This window comes from Symphalangus syndactylus, chromosome 9, assembly GCF_028878055.3.
Source record: "Symphalangus syndactylus isolate Jambi chromosome 9, NHGRI_mSymSyn1-v2.1_pri, whole genome shotgun sequence".
In the NCBI taxonomy this organism is placed as follows: Eukaryota; Metazoa; Chordata; class Mammalia; order Primates; family Hylobatidae; genus Symphalangus; species Symphalangus syndactylus.
The window spans coordinates 15,070,497-15,079,681 of NC_072431.2; the positions used below are offsets into that span (position 1 = coordinate 15,070,497).

General features: G+C 43.7%; 2 protein-coding genes and 1 pseudogene across 2 annotated transcripts in view; all 3 read right to left on the reverse strand.

Annotated features, from left to right (window-relative positions):
* The window catches only part of MIA2 (MIA SH3 domain ER export factor 2), a 125,861-nt gene extending 124,918 nt beyond the window's left edge, over positions 1-943 (reverse strand). Inside the window, exon 1 of the mRNA XM_063609280.1 lies at positions 674-943. Coding sequence (XP_063465350.1) covers positions 674-696 — 23 coding nt within the window. The 5' untranslated portion in view covers positions 697-943. The remainder of the gene's footprint in view (positions 1-673) is intronic.
* Positions 944-2,924: 1,981 nt separating this feature from the next.
* Positions 2,925-7,891, reverse strand: LOC129490615 (YTH domain-containing family protein 2-like; annotated as a pseudogene).
* A 214-nt stretch (positions 7,892-8,105) lies between these two features.
* On the reverse strand, positions 8,106-8,639 carry LOC129490616 (transmembrane protein 92-like; the record flags this gene model as incomplete). Its single annotated transcript, XM_055294483.2, has 1 exon — positions 8,106-8,639. A coding segment is annotated over one exon (534 nt), but the record flags the coding sequence as incomplete, so codon positions are not given.
* Positions 8,640-9,185: the final 546 nt, after the last annotated feature.

Genomic DNA, 9,185 nt, shown 5'->3' on the forward strand with positions numbered 1-9,185 from the left:
CCAGGTGGCTTCGTGGAGCAGACGAGAAGGGAGATGGAGTGGATTCAGCAGGTGGTGCTCTTATTCAAGCACTCATGGTTATTAATATCTTCCATTAAACCTATGTCCAGAGGATAACACTCAATGACCCGCTAGACACAAGCCTACCTAGTTTTAAAAGCAACAACAAAATGTACCCTCTGACTAACCTCAAATATAAGCGTGACATCATTTTTAAATGAGGTAATAGGCTTTATCATCTCCTTTCTTATGTTGCAACAGCACACAATATTTCTCAGTTTTAATTCTTTTTTGTCTCAAGTTTATGATATTTTAATTCATTAAACTCTTACTGATTAACAAGATACTACTGATGGGCCGGGGCGCGGTGGCTCATGCCTGTAATCCCAGCACTTTGGGAGGCTGAGGTGGGCGGATCACGAGGTCAGGAGATCGAGACCACAGTGAAACCCTGTCTCCACTAAAAATACAAAAAATTAGCTGGGCGTGGTGGCGGGTGCCTGTAGTCCCAGCTACTCGGGAGGCTGAGGCAGGAGAATGGCGTGAACCTGGGAGGCGGAGCTTGCAGTGAGCCGAGACTGCGCCACTGCACTCCAGCCTGGGCGACAGAGCAAGACTCCTTCTCAAAAAAAAAAAAAAAAAATCTCTGTGACTTAAAACAACAATGGCTTACCTCTCACTCACAAAGTCAGTCATGCAGCTTTGCTTGTTGACTTTCTTTCCTTTGGTAACTCAGGGATCTGGAGTCCTTCCATTTTGTGACTTTGCCATCTTCAGCATGTGGCCTCTGAGGTCATCACAGAAGCAAAACAGGATGTGTAGACAATCATGCATGGAATTTTATGGTCAGGTCTGAAAGTACATTCCCTCTGCCAACTCCCACTAGACAGAACCCAATCACGTGGCTATAATCTAACCGTAAGAAAGGCTAAAAGACATGTGTGCTCAGGAGGAAATGCTTCTACCACAAAATCTCTATAGCATGGCTTTATGCAAATATCTACCATTATTTCTGAACTAGGCCTGCCAAAGGCATGAAATGCTTATCTTTGCCTCTGTAATTTCAGCAGTTATCATAACTTTGTTTTTGTTTTTTTTGTTTGTTTTTGAGACGGAGTTTCATGGTGTACCCAGGCTGGAGTGCAATGGCGGAATCTCAGCTCACTGCAACCTCTGCCTCCCAGGTTCAAGCAATTCTTCTGCCTCAGCCTGCCGAGTAGCTGGGATTTATTTATTTTTTTTATTTTTATTTTTATTTACTTATTTTTTTGCATTTTTTGTATTTCACCATGTTGGCCAGGCTGGTCTTGAGCTCCTGACCTCGACTGATCCACCCACCTAGGCCTCCCAAAGTGCTGGGATTACAGGCATGAGCCACCATACCTGGCCATGACTTCTTTAAATGAACATTAAACTGTGATTTTGTTCACATTGATAAGTACTGAACAAACAACTGTGAGTCTGAGGTCATGTTCACTGACAATATGTAGACTGTAACTTTCCATATGGCCTGTTAAGTGCTGAATCATATACTTGTAACTCTCAGCAGAGTAGAGGTAAGACTGATATCTTATGAAAGGTAGGGAGTTCAAGAGGTCGAGTGACTAAATAGAAAGTCACTTCCCAACTCCACCTGGAAAGTAAGCCAAAGGAGCACTTGGAGTCAGCCCAAGAATCTTCTCAAAAAGTAATTTTGCTTTTGCTCCAACACAAAAAGATAGAGCCAAAAACCTCTAAATCAGCATTGTCCGATAGAAATAGAGAGTGATGAGAGGCTGAGGTGGGAGGATTGCCTGAGCTTAGGAGATGGAGGCTCAGTGAGCTACGATTGCGCCACTGCACTCCATCCTGGGTGACACAGCAAGACCCCGTCTCTAAAGAAAAAACAAAAACAACAAAAAAAGAGAGAGACAGAGTGAGCCACATATGTAATTTTCTAGTAGCCACATTTTACTTTGTGTGTGTTCATTCCTTTTTATTTTTGAACTGTAGTCCATTTGTATGAATATACAACAGCTTGTTCATCCATTCTCTAGTTGACGGACTTTTGGGTTATTTTCAGTTTTCGGTGATTATGGATAAAGTCCCTAAAAATATTTGCATACAGGTTTTTTTCATGTAATTTTTTTAATAATAAATTTTGGCTATACAACTTAGGAACATACCACTGGGGAATTTTTCCCTGCTATTTTAAAAAATAACTTCAACTTTTATTTTAGATTTGGGGGTTCATGTGCAGGTTTCTCACATGAGTATATTGCGTGATGCTGAGGTTTGAGGTAAGAGTGATCTCATCAACCAGGTAGTGAGCATAGTACCCGATAGGTAGTTTTTCAGCCCTTGCTCTCCTGATATGGTTGGGCTGTGTCCCACTCAAATTTCATCTTGAACTGTAGTTCCCATAATTCCCACGTGTCATGGGAGGTACCCAGTAGGAGGTAATTTAATCATGGGGGTGGTTACCCTCATGCAGTCCTCAAGACAGTGAGTGAGTTCTCATGAGATCTGATGGTTTTACAAGGGGCTTAAACTCTTTTGCTTGGCACTTCCCCTTGCTACTGCCATGTGAAAAGAATGTGTTTGCTTCCCCTTCTGCCATGATTGTAAGTTTCCTGAGGCCTTCTCAGCTGTGCTGAACTGTGTGTTAATTAAACCTTTTTCCTTTATAAATTACTTATTCTCGGGTGTGTCTTTATCAGCAGCGTGAGAACGGGCTAATACACCCACTTCCTTCTTTCCTCCCTCTAGTAGTCCCCACTGTCTATTGTTGCTACCTTTATGTTCATATGTACCCAAAGTAGTGGCTCCTACTTATATATGAGAACATGCGGTATTTGATTTTTTGTTCCTGTGTTAATTCATTTTGGATAATGGCCTCCAGCTGCATCTATGTTGCTACAAAGGAGATGATTTCACTCTTTTTTTTTTTTTTTTGATGCTCAACAGGATCTCACGTTTATTGAGAAGTGATTAATGGTAAAAAGAAAGGCAATGCCCTTTCCTCATTGGCTGAACAAGAAACTGAAGAAACATTCACTACACGTTTTACAGTATTTTTCTCTTCCAAAATGCATTTCTGTAAACGAGTTTTTACCACTGTTCTTAGCTTTGAAATCAAACTAATCCTGACTTAATCAGTATAATGTACAAGAACAGAACATTTCTTAGGACTCCTAGTACTTTACTTTGAGTAACAAAAGGTCAGAGAAAATGAACCACCCTTAAAGACACAACCTTGGGTAACACTGTTATATTCCCCTAGACAAAAATTCTTCATAAAAATGTTCTTCCAGTTCAGAAGAATAAAATCAAATTCCCACTTTCTGGGGTGGATGCCCAAAACCTTCACAACTCAAGTGTTCTCCAAGTGCAAATGTCAAAATGGCAGGAGGAAAGTGTTTAAAAATTAGAGAAAACTGTATGCACTTACGGACTTAAAAATCCAAAAAACATAGTAAAAAGACAAAAAAACAAAGCATTATGCTCTGAAATCACAACCAAAGCCAAAATAAAAGGGACGTTTTTCACCTAAACTACCTAGAGGGATTTTTTGTTTAGTTTTTTCTTTTTCTTTTTTTTTTTGCTATTTTCCAGTTAAGTCCTATGTCTTTTGTGAAATTCCAATACTTAAACTGCAAGTCTGCAATCGTCTCTGAAGTCAGTGAAATTAAGAAAAAAGTCCTAATTCTCTTGAAGGTCATTTTTTCCTCTTAGGATATGCAGATGCAACCGTTGCTGCAGTCTGTGTAGAACTACCGTTTATTTCCCACGACCTTGACGTTCCTTTTTAACACTTTCTTCTTCCTCTTGGCATTTCCCATAGTGTGAGAAATCATCAAAAATGGAAGTGGTGTGCTTGTAGCTGGCTATAATTTTCAACACCTGCTTAGCCTTTTCCAGAGGCACTTCCTGAGTGTCCCTAGAGTTGGTCACTGGTTTATTCTCGTTGTTCTCTAGGCGAATGTGTCGCAGTTGGCTATTGGGAACATCCTTCACAAAAATCCACCTGACATCAAAACGACCCTTCCAATTGTCCTGGGACCACATACCTGCACATGTGTTGTAGTCCACAGCAGATTTCATTCCTGCAATGCCACAGAAGTGTCCACTGCCATTGACACTGAAAAGTAAGTAAACGGGGCCTTTCCCATTCATGGAACGATAAGCAGCATCCAGTCTTTTGTTACCATGCTCTGTGCTGCACCAAATATGATACTTAATGGAATACTCAATATCGTCCTCAGAGTAGCTCTTAATGATGAAAACGCAGCCATGTTTCAAATTCCAGTCAAAATCTTTGGGGTTGTAGTTATTAATGGACCGAAGCTTCTCCAACACTGGGTGGGGTTCTGAAGGAGTGGATCCAGAACCAGCCTGAGACTGCCCTACTCCATTACCATCCACCCCATTGTGACCGAACCCACTGCCATGGTTCCGAGGTGCTACCCAGTGGGTTGGCTGAGCTGCCTGTTGCTGGACTGAAAGCTGGGCAGGCTGTGGTGGAGGTGGAGGCAATGGCTGTGTCTGTTGCCCTACTGATGCCTGAGCCACTGGTGGGCTATTGTTAGCCTGCTAACCTACAGGCTGAGGAGACCCCTGGGTTGGCTGACCTATGTTCTGAACCAAAGCCTGTAAGGGGGCTTTTGCAATGGGACCCTTGTTATCTTAAGTTCCAATATCCATATTATGCTTTATCGGGGGTGGCAGAAGACTTGACCCTGCAATGCCATTCTTGGTCTTCAGTTTAGGTTGCTGTTTTGCAGGCTTGCTAGCAATATCAGCCCAAGATGCTGGTTTTGGAGGAGCAATGGTGGCTGGAGGCAAACTGTTGGAAGGCACGATATTACTAGTAATGGACCCACTACCAACAGCAGAACCTACAACTTTTGGAACATTGCTTGCAACTTCTGTGCTACCCAACTTCAGTGCTGCCATCCCTTGGTCTATAGTATTCATGCCATGAGCCTTACTGAGGGTCTCACTGGCAAAAGCTGACTGTCCATCAATCATGGCTCCACCTAAGGAGCTAGGTGCGATTTCACTCTTTTTTTATGGCTGTGTAGTATTCCATGGTGTACATGTACCACATTTTCTTTATCCACTTCACCTTTGATGGATACCTAGGTTAATTCCATGTCTTTGCTATTGTGAATAGTGCTGTGATGAACATATGAGTTAGTACCCATATTTTTTAAAGTAAAAAGAAACAGGTGAAACCAACTTCAACATTATATTTTACTTAAGTCACTATATACAAGATATTATTTAATATTATTGTATTCATTGTCTATTTGCTGCTGTAACAAATTACTACTAACAGTAAATTAAAACAAACTTACTTCTTTATTCATTTGGACTTTTTTGTTTTAGTTTGTTATTTTGGAGACAGGGTCTCACACTGTCGCCCAGGCTGGAGTGCAATAGCATGATTATGGCTCACTGCAGCCTCAATCTCCCAGGCTCAAGCGATCTTCCCATCTCAAGCCTCCCAAGTATAGGCATGCGCCACCACGCCTGGCTAATGTTTTCTTTTTTTTTTTTTTTTTTGGTAGAGACAAGATCTCACCATGTTGCCCAGGCTAGTCTTAAACTCTTTGGTCTGAAGTAATCCAAGTGATCCACCTGCCTGGGCCTCCCAAAGTGCTGGGATTACAGGCATGAGCCACCACGCATGGCCTATTCATTTGTTCATTCATATTTATATAGGTCAGAAGTCCAATATAGGTCTCACTGGGCAAAAACCAAAGTGTCTGCAGGACTGCATTCTATTCTAAAGTTCTAGGGGAGAATACATTACCTTGTATTTTTCAGCTTCTTAGAGGCCCCCTTCTTCTATTTTCAAAGCCAGTAATGTTGCATCTCTGTGTCTTTTTTCTTTTTTTGAGGCAGGGTCCATCTCTGTCACCCAGGCTGGAGTGCAGTGACACAATCATGGCTCACTGCAGCCTCAACTTTCTGGGCTCAAGTGATACTCTCACTTCAGTCTGCTGAGAAGCTGGGACTACAGGTGGGCACCACCATACTCAGCTAATTTTTTTTTTTTTTTTGAGACGGAGTCTCGCTGTGTCTCCCAGGCTGCAGTGCAGTGGCACTATCTTGGCTTACTGCAAGCTCTGCCTCCCGGGTTCACACCATTCTGCTGCCTCAGCCTTCCGAGGAGCTGGGACTACATACACCGCCATCACGCCAGGCTAATTTTTTGTGTTTTTAGTAGAGATGGGGTTTCACCGTGTTAGCCAGGATGGTCTCGATCTCCTGACCTTGCGATCCACCCGCCTCGGCCTCCCAAAATGCTGGGGTTACAGGCGTGAGCCACCGCGCCCAGCTAATTAAAAAAATTTCTTTTGGAGAGACAGGGTCTCAAACATCTGGGCTAAAGTGATCCTTCCACCTTGGCTTCCCAAAGTGCTAGGATTACAGGTGTGAGCCATGGTGCCCAGCCTCTATGTCTTTTTTCTGTAGTCACATCTTCTTTTCTACTGTTAAGGACTCTTGTAGTTGTATTGGGCCTACCCAGATAATCCAGCTTATTCTCACTGTTATAAGGTCAGCTGATTAGCCACCTTAATTCCATCTACAGCCTTGATTCCCCCTCGCCATGTAATATATGAAACATATTCACAGGTTTTCAAGATGTGTACATGGAGATCTTCAGTGGGCCATTATTCTACCTACTATGATTATCAATATAAAAATTATTAAGACATTTTACATATTTTCATTTTTTCATGCTATGCCTTTGAAATCTAATGTATTTTAACTGACAGCATTTCTCAATTCAGAATAACCACATTTCAGGCGTTCAATGGCTACATATAACCAACGGCTACATATCAGACAGCATAGTTCTAAATAATAACTAATATTTATGAGCACTTTTGTAGAATAGTGCTATCCAATACTAGTTTTTATATTACAGAAGCGTTCTGTATTTGTGTTATCTACATGGTTATTTAAACTTAAGTTATTTTAAATCAAATAAAATTTAAAATTCAATTCTTCAGTCAAACTAGCCACAATTCAGAGGCTCAATAGTCACATGTGGCTAGTGGCTACCATATTGAATAACACAGGTACAGAACATGGCAGCAACATTTCAAGTCTTAAAAAGTGTTAACCATATGCTCATATCAGTCATTAATTTTTTTTCATATGAGCATTAAAGCAACCACAGAGCATCTAACTTGAGCAATATATCTTTCTAGTATACTCTTCAGGATAAGAAGAGTTGCAAAATGTACACTTAAGCAACTGAATGAAATGACTTTCTTTATAGGTTTAACTGTCAATTCATTGAAAGTGGAAGAGCTGGCCGGGCGCGGTGGCTCAAGCCTGTAATCCTAGCACTTTGGGAGGCCGAGGTGGGCGGATCACGAGGTCAGGAGTTCAAGACCATCCTGGCTAACATAGTGAAACCCTGTCTCTACTAAAAATACAAAAAAAATTAGCCGGGCGTGGTGGCGGGCACCTGTAGTCCCAGCTACTCGGGAGGCTGAGGCAGGAGAATGGCGTGAACCCGGGAGGCAGAGCTTGCAGTGAGCCGAGATGGTGCCACTGCACTCCAGCCTGGGGGACAGAGCCAGACTCTGTCTCAAAAGAAAAAAAAAAAAAAGAAAGTGGAACAGCTAGTGTTTTTAGTGGCTTTATAGTTTATAAAACATTTCACATAGATCAGAGATTTTTTTTTCAGTGAGGATGTGTGTTTATCATGTGTTGGGGGTGGGTACAATGAGTTCTCTATTCAGGTAGGATTGGAAGCTGGCTCAGAGTTCATCCAGTCCAGTCTCCTACAGGTATAGAAGTGCCCTGATAAAATCTCAGAGCTGGCTGTCCAGTCAAGATTTGCATACCTCCAGAAATGGGGCTCTTACTACCCCTCACAGTAGCCCATTCTGCGGTCAGGCACCTCCAATGGTCGGCATTTTCCTTCCAGCAGCCTCTTTCTTGGGTTGCGGGGTGGGCAGATACTGTCACTCCAGCCTAACCCTCAGGACAAGAGAGGCAGCTGGGTTGGGAACAGAAGCAGAAAAAGCGATAAGTTAAATCCAAGAATGAACAGAGACATGGAAGGATGGGCAGGGACATTCCTGGGGTGCCGGCAGTCTCTAGCTTGATCCAGGAGGCACTGGGGAGGAGGTTGCTGATGGCAAGATTCTAGGCAGGAGGTGACTGTCAATGGCCCTCTGATCCCCGGTATATTTTTCAGGCCTGAAGCTGTAGGGAGGGGGTGGCTCTGTAGGAGTCAGGCTCCGAGTAGGCTTCAGAAGCACCTCACGGTTGGGGGGTGGGGAAGCAGAGAGGGATGCTCTGACGCTCTCTAGGGGGATGATGGAGGGCAGTTCCCGGGGCCCCCGGCAATCCTTCAGGGCGTCTGGGTCCAGGTCTCTGCAGTTGGGACAGAAGCGCTTAGCCAGGTCACAGATGCACAAGAGGGGCAGGATGACCAGGAAGATGATGACGAAGATCCTCAAGGGGCCAGGGAAGAACTCTTTCTCCTGGCAGCAGCTGTCGCCACAGCATTTGAATCCTTTGGGGCAGGCGAAGGAGAGACCACATTTAGCTGCAACATTTTGGGGGCCAGCCAGCAGGCTGAGCAGCAAGGTGGGCGTGAGACCAGGGACCCTAGATATTTTTTCTTTTTTTTTTTTGAGATGGAGTCTCGCCCAGGCCGGAGTCCAGTGGCATGATCATGGCTCACTGCAACCTCCACACCTCCCCAGTTCAAGTCATTCTCCTGCCTCAACCTCCTGAGTGGTTGGGATTACCAGTGCACGCCACCATGCCTGGTTAATTTTTGTATTTTTAGTAAAGACAGGGTTTCACGATGTTGGCCAGGCTGGTCTCGAACTCCTGACCTCAAGTGAGCTGCCCGCCTTGGCCTCCCAAAGTGCTGGGAATACGGGCGTGAGCCACCGCACCTGGCCAGAGATTTTTCTTTTTTTTTTTTTTTTTGTAAAGTCTCAGCCTGGGCGACATAGGGAGACCCTATGTCCACAAAAAAAAAAAAGCTGGGCATGGTGTCATGTGTCTGTGGTCTCAGCTACTCAGGAGGCTGAGACAGGAGGGGCACCTGAGCCCGAGAGGTCAAGGCTGCAGTGAGCCGAGATTGTGCCACTGCACTCCAGCCTAGATGACAGAGCAAGACTCTGTCGCAAAAACAAAACAAAACAAAAGTCCGGTCAATT